Below are 22,367 nucleotides of genomic sequence, written 5' to 3' on the forward strand. Positions count from 1 at the left end.
GTTTTGCCAATATTTCAAATTCGGACCTTGAACTTTTTAAGCGCGCCCTTTGCGTCAGCGTTTCTATAGAACGCGCGTCGACTCTAAGTCAGGAGACGGCCGCCTTGTGACGTCACATCTGTCGTGAGAGGGGAGGACGGGTCGCCTGCTCACACGCGAGCATGAAATCAGCCTACACACGCATCTGGCCGCGCGTGCTGTGCTGTTTAACCATATCCAAGAATCTGAGTTATAGCATATCAACTCAACAAAAGGTCCATTTCCGGAGTTTACAAACATGATGAATGTAAAACCAAAAACAAAAGATTCCCACATGTCACCACAGTTGAGAACACAGGGCAATCTCACCGCAGTGTTTAGAAACGCTGACCAAACTAAAATGTGCAAAAAACCTCCAAATCATCATCATCAAAAAAAAAACAACTCAAATTCCCTCACACGACCTGCTGTCAGTGTTCGCATTATCAGACTATTCGGTTAAATTTGGGAATAATTGACATTTCTCTAATTTACATTTTTAGGTTCTTCTTTTGTTTTAAAACTTGGATTAAAAACGGTGCCACACCTCCGGCGGAACACCCCTTCGTCTCCGAGTGCTGACCGAAATGGCAACCAAAGTCAAGAACCTGCCCTTTGAAACTGCCGCATTATCCAAACCAAAATCCCACAAATCTCCTGGCCCGTAACTCTCTCGCCAGCGCCGTTACCCGTCTGTGACGCTCACGTCCTTGCTGGCACACTTTACACTCCAGACAGTTTTTGGTAACCCGTCCGGTCACTTGGGCCTCTCCTCAGCGGTCCTCCATCTGAATTCCTGGACTCGCCCATGGACGCAAGGCCGCGCTCATGTTTAGCAGAGGTCCTCCCGCACAATGTGCGGTTGCAAGATGAATGCCCGAAATGTGACACCATGAGGCTATTTCAGTCACACACAGAGCACTCGTGGGGGGGGGGGAGAAATTGTGCAAATCTTTAAAAAACAGGCTTCCCCGACTACCGCTGTGAGAGAAGCCACAGTTGTCTTTGAGATGACCAGAAAAAGATAAGGGCACGGTTGTTGACAGCAGGCCTTTACTGTACGGGGGAAGTCAGGGGGGGGGTTGTTTTTGCCCGTTTCCTCGGTATTTCAGCTGAGAAAGGCACTCGCTCTAAACCACCGGTGTTTCTCAACCCGGTCCTCAAGGACCCCCCCTATCCTGCAGATTTTCATTGCAACCCTGCACGGGTAGCCCTGCTTGCACTTACTCGACCAATCATCTCGCAGCGCTTCATTATGCAAGGTGTGCAACGTCTGACCAAATTCATCGCTGATTGGTTGAAGAACTACAAACAGGCGCCTGTTCGGGGTTGCAAAGGAAATCTGCAGGATAGGGGGGGTCCTTGAGGACCGGGTTGAGAAACACTGGAAACGCTGCTGCTTCTTGAAGACTAATGAGCATTTGGCAGGTAATCATTAACGATGACACGTTCGGCTGAAACGTCTCACATTGTTGGTTTAACGTTTGTCCAAGGATAACTTGGCCGGGGGGGGGGGGGGGGATGGGATGGGACACAGGTGGCACAGAATACAGAGCAGCGGTCGTAATATTATTATCAGCTGGCTTTGCACAGACTATAACGACAACACATGAACGTCATCCTGGTCGTACTTATACGGGGGGGGGCATTCTAAATAAAATAAAGTGTACATCAGTTGAAAATACGACTGTGGTGGTTATGTATTTATGTGCTACAGTGTAACGTACCTTTCAAAGCACAAACAGAGGAATGGATATGTAAGCTACAATCGTGGCACAGGAATGTGGAGTATTTTGAGGAAAAATGCAGCGTGCCATCGATGATGAAACTAAAAAGCAATGAGATAAGACTTATTTTGATACAAAAGTAACACCGAGATGAGTTTAACGACCCCCGATTTCTACGCATTGGGGGCGTTGCAACTTCAATTCGAATGTCGATTGGGAACCGTTCTTGCACTCGCTCAGCGACAGCTTTCGGAGAGCTCGCAGGCTGTTTCTTTCACACTAATATCTGGGCCAGCGATGACTTCATAATCCGCACCAGGGTGTTTCAAAACACGGCTAGCGCCGCACATGTCACCGGGCTGAAACGCCGCCTGTTATCTGGAGCGACACGAGAAGAACATCGGTTCTATGACCTGGCCTTGTGAAGAACCCTTTAAAGATAAAAGCGAACGTTGGCTGCACGAGACGTCCGTAAACTCGGCGTATCTGCAGATTTTCTAGGCGGCCTCCCTTGTTCCCTTGCTCCCTTGCATCACCGTCTCCTTTTGAAAGCCCGTTAAAAACATGCCCACATCCACCGACTAGCCAACATATTAAAACCACTGACGTGACACGATACGATACGATACAACTTTGTCGTCGGTTTGCACTGAAATTGATTTGCATCCTTCGGCAGCTCCGTTTAAGAGATTTACACACACATTAAACACACAGTTCCGCATGTGACACTTATCACAGACATACAACGCACAGCAAACAGTCATGACCAACACACACACCATGTGTCATCCTCTGGATTCAGATCTCAAGTTAGCAGCACACTGATTTTGGTTAAGCAACAGCATGGACTGGTGTATGAAACCATTCTTCAGCCCGTTGCATTTAAATCGGGGGACTCCGGATGGTGTGTAAGAGGGCAGAAGTTGGTGTTCTGTTCTCTGTTTACCACATGTGAGGGGTCAGAAGAGATACTGGTAGCAAGTCTGAGCCTCCTCTTGTTGCGAGTCGCTTGAAAGGAGCGTGCCACCCGTTGACCAATAACTGTCACGCAGATTTGGATTTGATTGTATTATTTTAGTTTAAGTTTCGCAGATGGGCTACCGAGAACCCAGCCACTGGGGGAGAACCCAGCCACTGGGGGAGAACCCAGCAGCTGGGGGAGAATCCAGCCACTGGGGGAGAACCCAGCAGCTGGGGGAGAATCCAGCCACTGGGGGAGAATCCAGCCACTGGGGGAGAACCCAGCCGCTGGGGGAGAACCCAGCAGCTGGGGGAGAATCCAGCCACTGGGGGAGAACCCAGTAGCTGGGGGAGAACCCAGCAGCTGGGGGAGAATCCAGCCACTGGGGGAGAACCCAGCCACTGGGGGAGAACCCAGCAGCTGGGGGAGAATCCAGCCACTGGGGGAGAACCCAGCCGCTGGGGGAGAATCCAGCCACTGGGGGAGAACCCAGCCACTGGGGGAGAACCCAGTAGCTGGGGACTGAGAATCATCCCCCCCCCCCCAAAAAATGCAAGCAAATGCATTTTTTTTCCTCCCCAATTGTACCTGGCCAATTACCCCACTCTTCCAAGCCGTCCCGATCTCTGCTCCACCCCCTCTGCCGATCCGGGGAGGGCTGCAGACTACCACATGCCTCCTCCCATACATGTGGAGTCACCAGCCGCTTCTTTTCACCTGACAGTGAGGAGTTTCGCCAGGGGGAACGTAGCACGTGGGAGGATCATGCTATTCCCCCTAGTTCCCCCTCCCTCCCGAACAGGCGCCCCGACCGACCAGAGGAGGCGTTAGTACAGTGGCCAGGAAACATAACCACATCTGGCTTGCTACCCGCAGACACGGCCAATTGTGTCTGTAGGGACGCCCGGCCAAGCCGAAGGTAGCCAGTGCATTATTTGTGCCGGTCCCAAGTCCGGATAAAAGCGGAGGGTACCATCAGGAAGGGCATCCAATATAAAACCTTTGCCAAATCAAATATGCAGACCATAAATCAGATTTACCAATGGCCACCAACAATATTGTTGGCCAGCAGGGTGCCGGTGGAAACTATGCTACTGTTGGGTGAAGGAGAAGGAGAGGGGGAAGGCATGTCCAGAGGCAGCGGGAGAGGAGGAAGGGTAGGAGTGTGGTGGTGAGAATCGGAACTTTGAACGTTGGCACTATGACCGGTAAAGGGAGAGAGCTGGCTGACATGATGGCGAGAAGGGAGGTAGGTATACTGTGTGTGCAAGAGACCAGGTGGAAGGGGAGTAAGGCCAGAAGCACAGAAGGTGGGTTCAAACTCTTCTACCGTGGTGCGGATGGGAGGAGAAATGCGGTAGGGGTAATCCTGAAGGAAGGCTACGTCAAGAGTGTGTGGGAGGTGAAAGAGTGTCAGACCGAGCGATGAGTTGGGATGAGTTCGGGAGGATATGCAGCAGGGTTAGGGTGACGAAAGATAGAAATGGAAATGTGCTGACAAGCGAGGAGTGTGTTGAGACGGTGGAAGGGGTACGTTGAGGGGCTGATGAATGAAGAAAATGAGAGAGAGAAGGCTGAATGATGTGGGGATTGTGAATCAAGTGCGGTGGATTAGCAAGGATGAAGTGAGGGCGGCTATGAAGAGGATGAAGAGTGGAAAGGTGGTTGGTTCAGATGACCTCCCTGTGAAGGCACAGAGATGTTTCGGAGAGATGGCAGTGGGGTTTAACACAATCTTGGAAAGTGAGAGAGGATGCCTGAGGAGGAGGAGGAGGAGGAGAAGTGTACTGGTACCACTTTTCAAGAACAAGGGCGATGTGCCGAACTGTAGTAACTACAGAGGTATCAAGTTGATCAGCCACAGCATGAAGATATGGGAAAGAGTAATAGAAGCTAGGTTAAGAGAAGAGGTGATGATCAGCAGCAGCAGTATGGGTTCATGCCATGAAAGAGCACCACAGATGTGATGTTTGCTTTGAGAATGTTGATGGAGAAGTATAGAGGAGGCCAGAAGGAGTTACATTACAGCTTTGTGGATTTAGAGAAAGCATATGACAGGGTGCTGAGAGAGGAGATGTGGTATTGTATGAGGAAGTCTGGAGGGGCAGAGAAGTATGTAGGAGTGGTGCAGGATATGTATGAGGGCAGTGTGACAGTGGTGAGGTGTGTGGGTGGAATGACAGATGGGTTCAAGGTGGAGGTGTGATTACATCAAGGATCGGCTCTGAGCCCTTTCTTGTTTGCAGTGGTGATGGACAGGTTGACGGACAAGATCAGGCAGGAGTCTCCGTGGACTATGATGTTCGTAGATGAGATGGTGATCTGTAGTGAAGTAGGGAGCAGGTGGAGCAGAGCCTGGAGAGGTGGAGGTATGAACTAGAGAGAAAAGGAATGAAAGTCAGTAGGAGCAAGACAGAATACATGTGCATGAACGAAAGGAAGGTCAGCGGAATGGTGAAGATGCAAGGAGGAGAGGTGGTGAAGGTGGGTGAGTTTAAATACTTGGGGTCAACTGTCCAAAGTAACGGGGAGTGAAGAAGAGAGGTGAAGAAGAGAGTGCAGGCAGGGTGGAGTGGGTGGAGAAGAGTGTCAGGAGTGATTTGCGACAGAAGGGTACCAGCAAGAGTTAAAGGGAAGGTTTACAAGATGGTTGTGAGACCAGCTATGTTGTATGGTTTGGCGACAGTGGCACTGACGAAAAGACAGGAGGCAGAGCTGGAGGTGGCAGAGTTGTTGGGAGTGATGAAGAAGGACAGGATTAGGAATGAGTATATTAGGGCAGCTCAGGTTGGACAGTTTGGAGACAAAGCAAGAGATCCGAGATTGAGATGGTTTGACATTATGTGTGGAGCACTGTGGCCCAGTGGTCAGCACTGTTGCCTCGCAAGCAAGAGGTTCTGGGTTCGAACCCCAGGCCATCCCAGGTCCTTTCTGTGTGGAGTTCGCATGTTCTCCCCGTGTTCACGTGGGTTTCCTGTGGGTGGTCTGGTTTCCTCCCACCATAGAAGACATGCATGTTAGGTTAATACTCCTGTCAGTGCCCCAGACCGAGGCATGGTAAGAAGAGCTGGAGTTGGTCCCCGGGTGCTGCATGGCGGCTGCCCACTGTTCCTAGCTACACGGCTGCCCACTCCTTCCAGTGTGTGTTGGGATGGATTAAAGCCAGAAGATGAATTTCCCCATGGGGATTAATAAAAGTACATCATCTGCAAGATGCTGGGTATATTGGGAGAAGGATGCTGAATATGGAGCTGCCAGGGGAGAGGAGAAGAGGAAGGCCAAAGAGGAGGTTTATGGATATGGTGAGGGAGGACATGCAGGTGGCCGGTGTGACAGAGGAAGATGCAGAGGACAGGAAGAGATGGAAACAGATGAGGTGTGGTGACCCCTAGCAGGAGTAACTGGAAGAAGACAAAGAAGAAGAAGGGCTGCTGAGCCAGGCCACACGGCAGTACAGCATGACATGGAATAGCGGATTTAGAAAACAGAAAAATAATCTGGCTACTGGTTCCAAAAGACCTGAGTCTATGAATAAAGTGAATGCGCTGCTCTATCTTCTATAAATATATTCTATATGAGGAGTCCATTGATAGGGGGGCATCTATCATAACACCCAGGTATTTGTATGAAGAGACTTTTTTCATTTCTACGTTGTGAACTGTCATTGGAGGCAGCTGACAATCAGAAGGAAGGCCAAAAATAATGTCCTCTGTCTTCTAAGTGTTGATAATAAAGAGCATTTTTATCACACTATTCAATTAGCCAGTCAACATGATACTGGTACAGTCTGGGGTCATCGCTGTCAGTCAGCAGAGATAGCGAGGTGGAATCGTCAGAGTACGTTAAAAGAAACTGTGTCAGCACACCGGTGGCACAATCTGCAGTTTAACATGTGAACAACACAGATGAGCTAATGCAGCCTTGGATTGTATCAACATTAGTCCGGGTAGGAGAGGAAATGATTTGCCTTTACTAGGTGTATTTGTGAGAAAGGAGTTGTACCAGTAAATAAGTTTGATGATGATGATTTATTTCGAACATGTAAACAAGCAGGATAGAACACACAGATAAGCCATTGCCAATAATCTGAAGTGAGAAACAAATCCACACATCAAACTCAGCGAACAGCTCTCCGTATACATCAGACTATTTGTTACACGGTCGAAAAGGAGCAGGAGGTAGTATATACTTATTTTTTGCTACCCCTTCTCACCTACTCTTAAGTTAATTCAGCTACTATATATTACAAAAAGGAAAAAAAAATGTATGTATGTATATAAAAACCCGGATATCCTCTCGGTGTCATATGAAGGGAAATGAAAAAATGGAATTAGGTATGTTTGGAGATAAGTAAAACTTTAACAGTTAACACAACTCTTCATCCTCCCTATATCTCTTGAAAATCAGACCTTTGTACTTCTTCTTGAACTGCATGTTTGTACTTTGTTTGAGTTCCATGCTCAAACTGTCCCACTGAGAATATTTTTTGTATATTACTCGGTAATAGATTGTTTCTTGCTTCAAGGCACTTGACTTAAAAATAGCTTGTTGGTGTGTTCACCATATCCTCAATTATTAACTATCCTTATGGCTCTTTTTTGTTATGTACATAATGGTTGTAGGTTGGTTTTGTGTTACCCCATACCTCCACACAGTAGATCAGATACGGTAAAATAAATGAACAATACAGACTGTGCAATGATTCATGATCCAGAATGTGACTAGTTTTTCCCATGACTGCAATGCTCCCTGCCAGCTTTGCTCACGCAATATGTTATGTGAGGTTTCCAGCAGATTTTGCGGTCTAGTATCACACCTAGACATTTATTTTCATATACTCTTTCTAGCTGGACATTGTCTATCACTTCTTTTACTTTGGTATTTCTTGTGATTTCCAAACAACAGAAACTTTGTTTTGCCCAGATCTAAGGATCATTTGTTTTTGTCAAACCACCGTTTTAATTTTTAAATTTCTGTTGTGGTCACCTCCAAAAGCTGCTGTAAATTCTCACCAGAACAAAATATATTCGTGTCATCGGCAAATAGAACAAATTTCAATATTTTTGATATCTTGCATATACCATTTAAGTACAGAATGAACAGCTTTGGACCTAAAATTGACCCCTGGGGCACACCACAAGTAATATCCATGCATGACGATTCATGTTCACCTATCATTACAAACTGCTGCCTGTTACTTAAATAGCTTCTCAGCCAATTCTGTACCCCCCCCCCCTGATACCACACCTTTCCAATTTATCTATTAATCTGTTGTGGTCAATAGTGTCTGTGAGGGCAATCCATATTTGATGTTTGCTTACTTTTAATCTTTCACCATGACCGTACATTGCTTAGATAGATGCTTAAAGTCCATGTGTAACAGAACAAAGGTGGTCTTATAAAGTGTCTTCTCCAGGTGCACAAATAAGGGCCTATTATTAACCGTTGGCTGTATGGGAGACTCACTGAGTGTAGCAAGTGTGTACACACTAATCTTAGAAGTGGCCTTGGTGGATGAGAGCTGAAAGACATGAGATAAGGGAGGTGGGGAGGGAGAACAGACAACTGCCCTATAAGAGAGACTGTGCTGTACTGATCGGGACGCATTCAGGCACCTGGGTTTGGACGCGTCTGTTCATTGAACAAATATTAAAATCATGTGACAATACTGTAAGAGATTTTTGTCTCGTTCCTCATGTAATGTCAGAGTGGAATTAAATAATCTCCACGACAGTGTCAAAGGCTCTTTTTTTTAGGTCTATAAATATTCCCACAGCAAACTTTTATTGGTCTATGCAGTTAGTTATTTCTTCAATTAATTCAATGAGTGCCAGAGATGTCCATCTGTTGGGCGAAACCCATCCTGGCTATCGGTCAGCAGCAGATTGTGCTTCTCAACGAATTTGTCTAGTCTAACAGCAAGTAGTTTTTCTAGTATTTTGGAGAATTGTGACAATAATACCCCTTTCACACTGGCCAAAAAACCCGCTAACACCCACCTTTGGGCGGTTAGCGGATGGATGTAATTGTTGAGACACTAATCAGCAGTTTATTTCCTTAATGCTATTGAACTCAACAGTTTGTGTACTTTTTGTCTTGATCTAGTGCATAAAAATGGATGCTTGGACATGGGCTTAAAGCAAATTCTGAATTGCGTATGTTGTCGCACCTTTATTTGCGTATACATCACCTTAAGTGCACAACCTGCATGAGGTTTCATGCTCATGGACATGTGGAATTGCAGGGTTGGTAATAGCACTGTGTGGCACACATGAAAACAAAACTCCACCTAATATTAATTCATTTGCCATGCAGGCAAGTGGTTTTTTCCAAAAAAAAATTAACTGTGTAGTGGTTATGGGGCTACATAATTCCTCTTATTGAGCTAGTAGGAACGTTAGTTTACAGCTGCTGTTTCCTCGGTTCGGGTTTACAGTGACACACTTCCGCTGCGCGGGTTTTTTGTTGTTGTTGTAATGGTGGAAGGAATAAATGGTGCACGTTGTGTAGCCAAAAGAGAAAGTTGTCACGACTCCTGCTTGAGCTCCTCTACAACTGCTTATATACCCATATATGCTTTAAGACTAATATTTGTATTTGCAAATTTACTTTTGCTCACAGAAAAAAATGCACACACGACTGTCTGACAAGCGGTTTACAAATATAATTCTATATACGTATATATGTGTAGGACACAGTCTAAGGATTCAAACTTGTGGAAATCATTCAAAGCCTCCATATCTGATGGGGAAAATGAAGTTTACATCCTTTTGACTATTCAATAATGGGGAGTGATGTGGTCTGAGTTTTTAAAATAATTTAAGAAAGTGATGACCAGTGCTTGTTCCTTCCTTTCCTTACGTACTAAACATCAAATGTTAAGAATACAAACATATGACCTCTAACAGAACAGTTTAAAACATGTTTTAAAAGTATAAAAACACATCTGAAAGTATATCATACAATAGTTTGTTGTACGAGAGATCACAAAATAAAGCCACAGCAGCCCGCATATAATAACAATGAGTTAGGTGAGACTGTCCAAGAGTTCCTTCTATATTACTTGTGGATCGGCCTGACCAATGAATCTGACCTTGAATCTGTAAGCCATTGGTGAACTGGCTGGTATGATTGAACTTCATGTGTCTTATTAATAATTAACAAAATTATGCACTTTATTGAGCTATCAAAAACACCTCTAATGTATCTCTGTTAATGTGTGAGAAAGGATATCGGTGTCCTGCAAGCCAGCTTTTTCCTGTTTGACTCCTGTCGCTTTGGTCACGGGTAATGAATTTTCCACAAGAAAAGCCCCCCCACCTGCAGGGTCAGAAGTTGAAAATATCCAATGGTTGTTGTCCCGCTCGGCTTTGTGGGAGTCCAGGAAGGTGTGGGCCGTCACCTCATACTCCTGGCCACACATGGTCCTGCAGACACATAAATAGTACATGCAGCACTACGCTACACGCAAAATGACAGTTTGGTTTCACTTTGTGTGAGTCAATGCTAAATGTCAAAGAGAAAATTACCAGAGGACTTGATCGCCCAGGACAGCGAGAGCCTGATTTGTCTTGCAGTGTGTAACCAGCACTTCAGTATTCGCCTTTAAGGATATAAAGAGAGGGTTTATTCAAGCAATACGAAGATAAATAAAAAGAAGAGGGGGTTAATTTATGGCTGGGCTAATTCGATTATTTTCCCCCTCACCTTTGCCTGAATTTTTGTTTGCTTTTTAAACGTCTAGAGATATGGTTCATAGCAAAGAAGAATCCAAAGTGTTTGGATTCAGTTCGAAAGCAAGCTAAATTAATAAGCTTGTTTTGTTTTTGGAGTTTTCTCCATTTTCTCCCCAATTGTACTTGGCCAGTCACACCACTCTTACTCCCATCCAGCTTCCCTCCTGCAGACACAGCCAATTGTGTCTGTAGGGACGCCCGACCAAGCTGGAGGTAACACCCGGGGATTCGAACTGGCGATGCCCATGTTGGTAGGTAACGGAATAGACTGCCACACCACCCAGATGACCACTTAATAAGCTTGGAATTAAAGCTACAATCCTGAAGATTTGACTCAACTCGGTGGCACCTGCGGTGATACTGGTCGCTGTACTAGTGACCACTCTAAATCCAGAGAGCCACGTTTTGAATAACTAATGCTGCTGCATCAGCATCTTCCCTACCAACAAACAAAACCGTTCAAGCTGAGTTTCAGCTAATGGAAGAATGGCCCTTGGTGAGGAACAGAAGGACGACACTCCCATCAGTGAAAAAACTATCACTGCACACTTGTTTTCATAAAGAATTAATCTTTTTTTCCAAGTTGCTACTCTGTGCATTTTGTACTGTCTTTCTACGGAGAAAAAACAAGAATTAAAGGTAAAATTTCAGTTTTTCCTCCTTTTATTTGTGACCCCCCCCCCTTTTCACCCTAATTGTAGCTGGCCAATTACCCCACTCTTCTGAGCCGTCCCAGTCGCTGCTCCACCTGCTCTGCCGATCCGGGGAGGGCTTCAGACTACCACACGCCTCCTCCGATACATGTGGAGTCGCCAGCCGCTGTTTTTCACCCGACAGTGAGGGGTTTCACCAGGGGGACGTAGCACGTGGGAGGATCACGCTATTCCCCCCTGTTCCCCCTCCCCCTGAACAGGTGCCCTGACCGACCAGAGGAGGCACTAGTGCAGCAACCAGGACACATACCCACATGCGGCCTCCCAGCTGCAGGCACGGCCAATTGTGTCTGTAGGGACGCCCAACCAAGCCAGAGGTAACATGGGGATTCGAACCGCCGATCCCCGTGTTGGTAGGCAACGGAATAGACCACTACGTTACCCGGATGCCCTGTTTTTCTCTTTTTAAAAACGTTCAGCTTCTCTCACACGATCCTTTTTACCGACACTCACGGTACTAAAGATAAACGAAGCATATAGATCGAAACGTCACCATGGGGATGTCCCAATAAACTGCATATTAGGGAGCTACAGTGTGCAGACCTTCGTTCACCTTCATTTTAGTTTCTTTTTAGCACCTGATTGAACGTTTTTGTGACGTGTGCATTCAACTTCTATTCACTTACAGATATTCACGGTGTCATCAGAAACAATCATCTACATATGTGAATAAGATCGAACTGTCACATTACAAAACACCATCCACCCTCGCCACCCACCTTAGCTTATACGTAACGGTCACGTCAGGGTCAACTCATGAATATTAATGAGGAGACAACTGAGACGTGACGTGCGGTCGGGGTAGGCAGTGCAGGCAGTGCCTCAACAAAGGTTAAAACATTTGAGATTACATGATAGTGGTGTTTATTGATCATTTCTTCATATTTGTAATTCATAATTTTATGAATTTTACTTAGTTTAAATTTTGATTACTCATAAATTTGACTCAGGATTACACACACCCCAGTGAAACTAGTCAGAATAGTTGTTTTAAAAATATAATGTGCTCCTTTTGCAACAGCTTGCTCCTAAAAACTGCCCTTCCTGGATGCAGGAAATGTCAAGGCCATGGGCTGAGGCAGAGGCTACCTGTGCCTCTGTCTGCAGGTTTGGTGCAAAGGCCAACGTTTTTCATAGACTTGTGCATACACAGCTGGTTCTCACACTGTGTTGAATGATCAGTGATGAGGCAAAGACCAACCCTGCCTCAGCGCTTCCACGTCTCGTGAGTGGATGCTGTCCATTTGACCAGTGTTTGTTCTCCAGTGTTTGTTCTCCATTAAATTGGAGAACAAATCAGCACTTGTCCTATGACTTCCAAGAACCAGGTCGAATAATTAAACTCTAGAAGTGTGAACAAGACGTCAAGGACTAAAAAGAGAACCAAATATATGACTGGCACAAAAACAAACCCATCCATCCATCCATTATCCAAAGCGCTTATCCTGCTCTCAGGGTCACCGGGATGCTGGAGCCTATCCCAGCAGCCATTGGGCGGCAGGTGGGGAGACACCCTGGACAGGCCACCAGACCATCACAGGGCACACACACACACACACCCATTCATTCCTAGGGACAATTTAGTACGGCCGATTCACCTGACCTACATGTCTTTGGACTGTGGGAAGAAACCGGAGCACCCGGAGGAAACCCACACAGGCACGGGGAGAACATGCAAACTCCACACAGAGGACGACCCGGGATGACCCACAAAGGTTGGACTACCCCAGGTGGGATGACCCACAAAGGTTGGACTACCCCAGGCCTCGAACCCAGGAGCTTCTTGCTGTGAGGTGACCGCGCTAACCACTGCACCGCCTTTTTCAGTAAATCTCATGATCAACTCCATTTTTCTGTGTAAACGCATATATTGATTTCATGTGTGGTCACCAGGGGTGGGACCCTCTAGGCACCTCACGGTTCGATTCCGAGTCAGAGGGCTACGACGGGATCATAAAACCATTATTGATGCATCGACATTTTTGATTTCTATACATGATTTATTTTTCTTACTGTGTGACTACTTTCTGCTTTCAAAACACAGCACATTTGTGATGTTCCATAATTGAAATAAACAGAGGAATTTATTTCCATTATCGTTTATCAATACAGTCACAAATAGAAGATTTGTGTCAACTTAAAGGTCACGTTTCCCAGCATTGCGAAGAACCAGCAAGAAGAGAAACAGAAGTGTGCCTGTAGCAGCATCCTTGCTGTAAATTAACACGGGCTCCAGCAAGACTTCAGCAACCACTTGAGAACATAAAAAGCTGCCCTCATTCACAAATAAATAATAAAGACTTCAGCCGAAATCCTCCTGTTATGGGCAATGAGCACATAATCCCTCAGACAAAAAAAAAATATTTTTTTTGCTGTATATTAGAATCAAAAACAGCTTTCATACAAAACCAACGCTATCTGTGGAATAAATTAACGGGGAAAATACTAATAATAGTCCACAATGAAATTATGGAAATGCAACATAGCAAATGTGCTTAGCCTGTGCATGCTGGAATCTGAGTTTTGTGGAGGAAGGAGTTGGTCTCCTGGGCTGTACGCTCCTTCCGGCTGCTGCCGAACCAACTGGACGGTGAAACGTCACGGACGTAAACCGTGTTTACGTTCCAAGCTAGGCTACTTCTCCAGCTGTGGTCAGGGTGGCCGAGCGTGAGCAGCCCAAGTTGGATCCAATCCGACCGGCGCCCCCTGGCGCAAACATGAGAAACCATATGTCATGGTTCCACCCGGAGTTGGAGGGAGAACAGCCGGTTGTAGTTGCCGCCAACCAGAGAACAGTTGAACAAGTGGTGGCAAAGCTTCCACCGAACTCGGAAAGGCCGAAGCAAATCACGAAGTCGATGGCAACTTCTATTGCCAACGATTTGCACCCCTACTCGGCCGCTGGGTACCAGGGCTTTGGAGCCGGGGTACCACATCCCAGCTTGACGTTTTATCACCGGTACAGCGAGAGACCCACTCTACAGTGAAACCAAAACCAGAGTCATGGACTCATTGAGAAGCGGGTGGGATGGTATGCGATGCGTGGACATCCATTGCTGCAGACTCTCATGTCACCGTCACCGCACACTTTATTTCCGGTGCCTGGCAGCTCGTGTCTCACGTGCAGGGGATGTAGTTACCGCACAGCGGAGCACACTTCCAAAAACAAACCAACTGACCCTAAAAGACGTCCCTCATTGCCTTCAGTACAGCTCTCCACCGCAGCAGGTTTCTGAAGAGCTCAAAACGACGCTGAAGTGGAATAAGGATTCATCTCAAGACCCTTTTTTTTAGAAAGCAGGCAGGCAAGAGTTCCACCAGGATGATCACCAAGGAGGAGGAATTAGCTGCCATAAACCTCTCATCCATACACCCCTCATATCTGACCACTCTTCTCTCCTGAAGGAAGTTTTTCTTTCTTTCTCTGTCACTCAGAAATCAGTGCATTCAAGCTGGAAGTTGGCAGTTTGAAGTTAATGGGGCAAGAACAAGCGAAATTTTTATTTTCCCCTTTGAAGGCCTAAAACGTCAATATCACTTCCCAAATAGTTCAACTATTACCCAAGTTTTAAGGTTTTTTTCTAAAAGAAAAAAACCTTATATCAAAGTCAGCAAAGATTTGCTTGTTATAATAAACTCTAATAAATGAAAACTCTGCTGACACACTTGTTTTACTGGCAGCGTGAATGATGCGTCTCTGTACGCAAACACGGGCTGGAAGCCGTCTCCCGAGCACTGCTAAACAGAGAACCCCTCATAGCCTGCCTACTACGGTCTCAGCAGACCTTCATTCTCACAAGACATGATTTCACATCTCAAGGCCAACAAATCACGAGCATGTACATTTTCAGAGCTGTAGCTTCAAGCTAAAAGTTTTGAATGTTATAAAGCCCAATTCGATTTCAAACCGTTGTCCACTTTCAAATTGCGCAAAACAATTCAAGCGATTTCGGTCCGTATCTGAACCCTGCTGGGACCACTTCATGCTGACAGACATATCTGAGTAGGCGAGGCAGGTGAAAGGGTTAACCAAGGGTTTGCTATTCATCAAACTCACAGGGACAGGCACGCCTTCAGACTCGATCCTCTCTTGGGGGTCAAAGTGCACAACCTTCCACCACGACATAAAAGAACTGGCTTCGTCCAGACTCACTTCCTGGAGGCGGGACTTCTTTGCACACTACAAATCAAATCACAATAACGTCTGTACTTTCGAACACTTAATAAGAATTAAATATTTTATGTTACTTTCTTTTTACAGTTTTCTGTTTGGTAAAATAACTTGGGGCACCCCCCCCCCTTGCACACGTCAAACCTTAATCAACAACCAACAGTCAATTTAGAAGCACAGTATTATGATTACTCAGTAAATAAATGGTTATTTAGCATTTATAAAGGATAAACGTCCGTTATCGCCTACCTTCTGAAAAGTCCGCAGGTCACTGGTCAAATACAGCTGTGGAAAAGGAGGACAGACACAACCACACAGAAGTGGCAACCATAGACACTGTGAGACAGAAGCAGTGTTCAGATGTGTGTGTGTGTGTGTGTGTGTGTGTGTTACTCACTCCTCCAGAAAAGCCACTTGTTGTTTTCAGGGCGAAACTTTGCTCATAATGTAGAGCCGATCCCTCAGGACTGCCGTCCACACTAAACACATACAAATGGCGTTAGAGATTTGTTGGTGTGAAGCTGGTGTGTGTACATTTGTGTGCCAGTGTACCTGGTGATGATGAAAGCGGTGCGTGCGCAAGGCTCTACACTTCTTCCTGCACTGACTCCACAAGGGGCTTTAATGACAGGTTCGGGAGTCTCGGTCAGATTGCCAATGTCCACGTTGATGCCGATTGCACTGATCTCCCTATTTTGCCCTCCCATATTCAGCAGCATCACAACGTCTCCAAAGTGCAGACCGCCGTCCTTTGACACTGACAGATTTACCTGAATACAACAAAAATATCATCATCGTCATCGTCATCTTTTCACTGTACCCCATCATTACCTTGCAAAACGTATGATCTACAGTGAACAAAAAAATATGAAGGCAACGTGTTGAAATAGGATTCCAAAATGTATACAGGCGCACCAACAGACCTCACCCCATCCTTTTTAGTGCTCATTTCACCTTCGCATGCATAGACTAATCCATCCCACCTGATTTGGAACCGGAATAAACATAATGCAAGTACTAAAAAGATGGAACCCAAACTCGGCTTACGTGTGCCCTTATTTTCTGTATTTCAAAAGAGACTATGACGGTGACGCCAGGTTTATATTCACACAATCATGGAAATGAGCCACACAAAGTGGAGATGAAAATCTGGATGTGTTGTACACCTATGCACCTACACCTGCTACTACTACGACTACTTTCAGCTGCTCCCGTTAGGGGCCGCCACAGTGGATCATCCGTTTCCATCTCTTCCTGTCCTCTGCATCTTCCTCTGTCACACCAACCACCTGCATGTCCTCCCTCACCACATCCATAAACCTCCTCTTTGGCCTTCCTCTTTTCCTCTCCCCTGGCAGCTCCATATTCAGCATCCTTCTCCCAGTATACCCAGCATCTCTCCTCCACACATGTCCAAGAAATCTCAAGTCATGTTCAAGTTATTTCTTGCTTTGTCTCCAAACCGTCCAACCTGAGCGGTCCCTCTAATATACTCGTTCCTAATCCTATCCTTCTTCATCACTCCCAATGAAAATCTTATCATCTTCATCTCTGCCACCTCCAGCTCTGCCTCCTGTCTTTTCATCAGTGCCACCGTCTCCAAACCATATAACATAGCTGGTCTCACTACCATCTTGTAAACCTTCCCTTTAACTCTTGCTGGTACCCTTCTGTCGCAAATCACTCCTGACACTCTTCTCCACCCACTCCACCCTGCCTGCACTCTCTTCTTCACCTCTCTTCTGCACTCCTCGTCACTTTGGACAGTTGACCCCAAGTATTTAAACACATATGCCTTCGTCACCTCTACTCCTTGCATCCTCACCATTCCACTGTCCTCCCTCTTATTAACACACAGGTGTTCCGTCTTGCTCCTACTGACTTTCATTCCTCCTCTCTCCAGTGCATACCTCCACCTCTCCAGGCTCCTCTCAACCTGCACCCTACTCTCACTACAGATCACAATGTCATCCACAAACATCTTAGTCAACAGAGACTTCTGCATGATCTCATCCGTCAACCTGCCCATCACCATTGCAAACAAGAAGGGGCTTGGAGCTGATTCTTGATGTAATCCCACTTCCACCTTGAACCCATCTGTCTTTCCAACCACACACCTCACCACTATTACACCGCCCTCATACATATCCTGCACCACTCCTACATACTTCTCTGCAACTCCCAACTTCCTCATACAATACCACACCTCCTCTCTTGGCACCCTGTCGTATGCTTTCTCTAAATCCACAAAGACACAATGTGCCTCCTTCTGACCTTCTCTATACTTCTCCATCAACATTCTTAAAACAAACACCACATCTGTGGTGCTCTTTCATGGCATGAAACCATACTGCTGCTTGCTGATCATCACCTCTCCTCTTAACCTAGCTTCTATTACTCTTTCTCATATCTTCATGCTGTGGCTGTTCAACTTTATACCTCTGTAGGTGCTACAGTTCTGCACATCGCCCTTGTTCTTGAAAATCGGTACCAGTATGCTTCTTCTCCACCCCTCAGGCATCCTCTCACTTTCCAAGATTGTGTTAAACAATCTAGTTAAAAACTCCACTGCCATCTCTCCAAAACATCACCATACCTCCACAAGTATGCCATCTGGACCAACCACCTTTCCACTCTTCATCCTCTTCAAAGCTGCCCTCACTTCCTCCTTGCTAATCCACTGCACTTCCTGATTCACTATCCCCACATCATCCATCTTCTCTCTCTCTCTCTCTCTCTCATTTTCTTCATTCATCAGCCCCTCAAAGTACTCCTCCCACCTTCTCAGCACACTCTCCTCACTTGTCAGCACATTTCCACCTCTATCCTTGATCGCCCTAACCTGCTGCACATCCTTCCCAGCTCAGTCCCTCTATCTAGCCAATCGGTACAAGTCCTTTTCCCCTTCCTTAGTGTCTAACCTCCCATACAACTCACCATACGCCTTTTCCTTTGCCTTTGCCACCTCTCTTTGCTTTACACTGCATCTCTTTGTACTCCTGTCTACTTTCTTCATCTCTCCGACTTTCCCACTTCTTCTTTGCCAACCTCTTCCTCTGTATACGTTGCCGTACTTCCTCATTCCACCAACAAGTCGCCTTGTCTTCCTTCCTCTGTCCTGATGACACACCAATGACCTTCCTAGCTGTCTCCCTCACTATTTCTGCAGTGGTTGTCCAGCCATCTGGCAACTCTTCACTACTGCCCAGTGCCTGTCTTAACTCCCCCCTGACCTCCACACAACAGTCTTCCTTCAACTTCCACCATTTGATCCTTGGCTCTGCCTTCACTCTCTTCCTCTTCTTGGTCTCCGAAGTCATCCTGCAGACCACTATCCGATGCTGCCTAGCTACATTCTCCCCTGTCACCACCTTGCAGTCTCCAATCCCTTTCAGATCACGGCATCTACCTAACATATAGTCCACCTGTGTGCACTTTCCTCCACTCTTCTATGTCCCCGTGTTCCTCCCTCTTCTTGAAATATGTATTCAGCTGTATGTATGCACCCATACACCCGTCTCCCTCAAATATATTGCCCTCTTGTGGATTCTTCAGCATCTTACACTATAATTTGAGGCTACACAATTCAAACAGGTTAACACGTGCACATGGTTACCACAGCAAACTACATAACCGTCAGAAAAACATATTCATACATCTCTATCAACAATTCTCAATACCACCACAATAATCCATATGACTAGTGCATGTCACGGGCAAATTGTCCATTATTACACATAGTCCAGAAAACCACTTTGTGCATGTGTGTGTGTGTCATTTTCTGTCAACCACGGGGTCGTCTGTGACGTAAGCAGCATGCCCCAGCAGAGGAACATGCTAGTAACAACCCATGTCAATATTTTGCAATAAAGTTTGTTAAAATGTAAAAAACATGCTAGTAACAATCAGAGTCAGAGAGGAATTGCCCAATTTCACGTCAAAGGAGCCAGCCATGGCAATGACGCCCGTCACCCCCACCAAACATTTCAACCATGTGTATGGAAGATTGTATGAGGAAGTCAGGAGTTGCAGAGAAGTATGTAGGAGTGGTGCAGGATACGTATGAGGGAAGTGTGACAATGGTGAGGTGTGCGGCTGGAATGACAGATGGGTTCAAGGTGGAGGTGGGATTACATCAAGGATCGGCTCTGAGCCCTTTCTTGTTTGCAATGGTGATGGACAGGTTGACGGACAAGATCAGGCAGGAGTCTCCATGGACGATGACGTTCGCGGATGACATTGTGATCTGTAGCGAGAGTAGGGTGCAGGTTGAGGAGAGCCTGGAGAGGTGGAGGTATGCACTGGAGAGAAGAGGAATGAAAGTCAGTAGGAGCAAGACGGAATACTTATGCGTGAATGAGAGGGAGGACAGTGGAATGGTCAGGATGCAAGGAGTGGAGGTGACAAAGGCATTTGAGTTTAAATACTTGGGGTCAACTGTCCATAGTAACGGGGAGTGCAGTAGAGAGGTGAAAAAGAGAGTGCAGGCAGGGTGGAGTGGGTGGAGAAGTGTGTCAAGAGTGATGTGTGACAGAAGGGTACCAGCAAGAGTTAAAGGGAAAGTTTACAAGATGGTTGTGAGACCAGCTATGTTATATGGTTTGGAGACAGTGGCACTGACGAAAAGACAGGAGGCGGAGCTGGAGGTGGCAGAGGGGAAGATGCTAAGATTTTCACTGGGAGTAACGAAGAAGGACAGGATTAGGAACGAGTATATTTGAGGGACCGCTCAGGTTGGACGGTTTGGAGACAAAGCAAGAGAGGCAAGATTGAGATGGTTTGGACATGTGTGGAGGAGAGATGCTGGGTATATTGGGAGAAGGATGCTGAATATGGAGCTGCCAGGGAAGAGGAGAAGAGGAAGGCCAGAGAGGTTTATGGATGTGGTGAGGGAGGACATGCAGGTGGCTGGTGTGACAGAGGAAGACGCAGAAGACAGGAAGAGATGGAAACGAATGATCCGCTGTGGCGCCCCCTAACGGGAGCAGCCGAAAGTAGTAGTAGTATGGAAGATAATCCAAAAGTTGCATAACTGGGCTATATTCTCCCCTTCCTAGAGCTGATTCAGTAGAACCACACACATTAGAAAAGCCAGGAGCAGCCTGCTGCCCTGCCATGAGAAATCGCTGCAGCAGCCCAATTCCGCTTAGGCAGCCTAATTCTGAGCGTTTACATTTAAATATGCAAATCACTATGGCGATAATATGCGACGCAAGGGATGAGTCTTGTCGTTGTCGTGTTTCTTGCTCGACACGGCGGCGAGTTAAAACGCCAACTTATCTTGACGCCGCCCGCTTCACCTGCTGCAGCGCGCCGCGTCTGAGGAGGTCTCTCCTCTGGCCGGTCAGCTCGCCTCTGGCGCGCCTCTCCAGGAAGTCTCTGAGCGCCTCCTGTGGAGAAGAAGAAGAAGAAGAAGAAGAAGAAGAAGAAGAAGAAGAAGAAGAAGAAGAAGAAGAAGAAGAAGAAGAAGAAGAAAACTAAAACGCGTCTGTGTGTCGTCCGTTAAATGACGTCACGGGTCGAACGCCGTTTCGTGCTGACAGGAGAAAGGCGCCTCGGTTCTGTTACGGCTGTTTTAAACGCACCTCCTCCAAGACCGCGTCCTCGCTCCAGTTCCCGACGCGCACACTGGGGCAGTAGCTTCCGAACTGAGCCATGCTGGAAACAAGGTTGATGGGTTTTTCGTGCGTTGCTGATGAAACATTCGCGTTAACTTCGCGATGTTTTAGCTCGTTGCCCGGTACGGTTTGTCCAGTCGCGGCTACGCCGTGTCCATGGTAACGCTGACGTCGCAACGTCACATTCCTGCTGTTCTCGTTCGTCGCCGCTAGGTGGAGTGTTGAGACGCTTTATACGGCCATATGATTCATGCGTATTAAATCCTGAACACGGGTAAACACAGGGCACCGATGGAAACCGTCAAACCCGCTGTGGCGACAGCCGAAAGAAGAAGAAGAAGAAGAAGACATCCTAAACACAGTTTATCTTTTCTTTTTGGGGGGGGTTATTATTATTATTATTATTATTATTATTATTATTATTATTATTATCTAGTCCTGAGGCCCTGTTGTGTAGGGGGGCCCTGTGTCAAAACCTATTCTCAAGGCTCCATACCATTTCAGTGGATATTGTGTATTTCCTAACAAATTTGCGACTGCAGACCAACCTGCATCGGGCCGCTGGCGGGTTTCTGGGGCCCTAGGCAAAAAAAAACATACCCTCGCCTGAGTCTTACCCCATAAAAGGCTGCACATATTGTACAGGCAAGTTACAGTCACTTCGTTTCAAGTTGCTCGCATGCCTTCACAGTTAGGGCCCCTTTTGCCCTGTGAATGCCAGCCATCCCACCCATCTAACTAATTCATGCGGCCATATAACTTTACATTATTAGTGCTGCCTAGTTAGTCACCTGACAGTGCATGCTGGATTGTGTGCCACGTCCTGTTTTCTCTCATATATTTGTTGATAGTTCTCTTCAGGTGTGTGTCTTATTTACTCCAACCTTTACTGACTTGCTCTGTCATTTCTGCAAAATCTAGTGAGAGCACCTTACAGGTGCTGCTATGTTCATAGCAAGTCTTTCTGGCAGCCTCTCTGCCATGTGTCGTCTGCTGTGTGCACTGTACTTAGTGGGTACTTGAAAGGGGCTGGGTACATGAAGAGTGGAGTTTTTCGTGGTGGCCTGGGGCCCCCTAGTGGCTTAATTCAGCTACACACACACACACACACGCACAATAAACACAGGACTGCTCTTTAAAGGTAAAAGTACCATAGTAAAGTGTTAAACGCTAGCTTTTATTTGCTTGTGTTGAGACAAGGTGGAATAAGACTACGTAGCAGGCAAGATTATCAAAGTCTAACACTGACTGCAATGACCTCCAGCAACCTTGCAGCTTTGGGTATCATCCTTCACGTTCCCCTTTTAAAAGCATGTACTCCTCAAGTGGCTTGACTCAATTTGCCCTAGTGCCCCCTAATGGCTCTTTCCAGCCACTGCCATCTGGACTGAGAGTCACTCAGTTTGTCCCTCTGTCCCCCTGC

General features: G+C 46.4%; 1 protein-coding gene across 1 annotated transcript; it reads right to left on the bottom strand.

Moving 5' to 3' along the window:
- Positions 1 to 2,842: 2,842 nt before the first annotated feature.
- On the bottom strand, positions 2,843 to 20,983 carry cfap161 (cilia and flagella associated protein 161). The gene is made up of 9 exons (XM_056282488.1): positions 20,912 to 20,983; positions 20,627 to 20,716; positions 15,879 to 16,096; positions 15,724 to 15,805; positions 15,576 to 15,611; positions 15,213 to 15,335; positions 10,236 to 10,309; positions 10,027 to 10,133; positions 2,843 to 3,183 (listed from the first exon to the last, which is right to left on the bottom strand). Exons 1-9 carry the CDS (start codon positions 20,981 to 20,983, stop codon positions 2,843 to 2,845), a joined length of 1,143 nt encoding a protein of 380 aa, XP_056138463.1.
- Between the last annotated feature and the right edge of the window lie 1,384 nt (positions 20,984 to 22,367).

Source organism: Lampris incognitus, chromosome 6 (genome assembly GCF_029633865.1).
Source record: "Lampris incognitus isolate fLamInc1 chromosome 6, fLamInc1.hap2, whole genome shotgun sequence".
Lineage (NCBI taxonomy): Eukaryota > Metazoa > Chordata > Actinopteri > Lampriformes > Lampridae > Lampris > Lampris incognitus.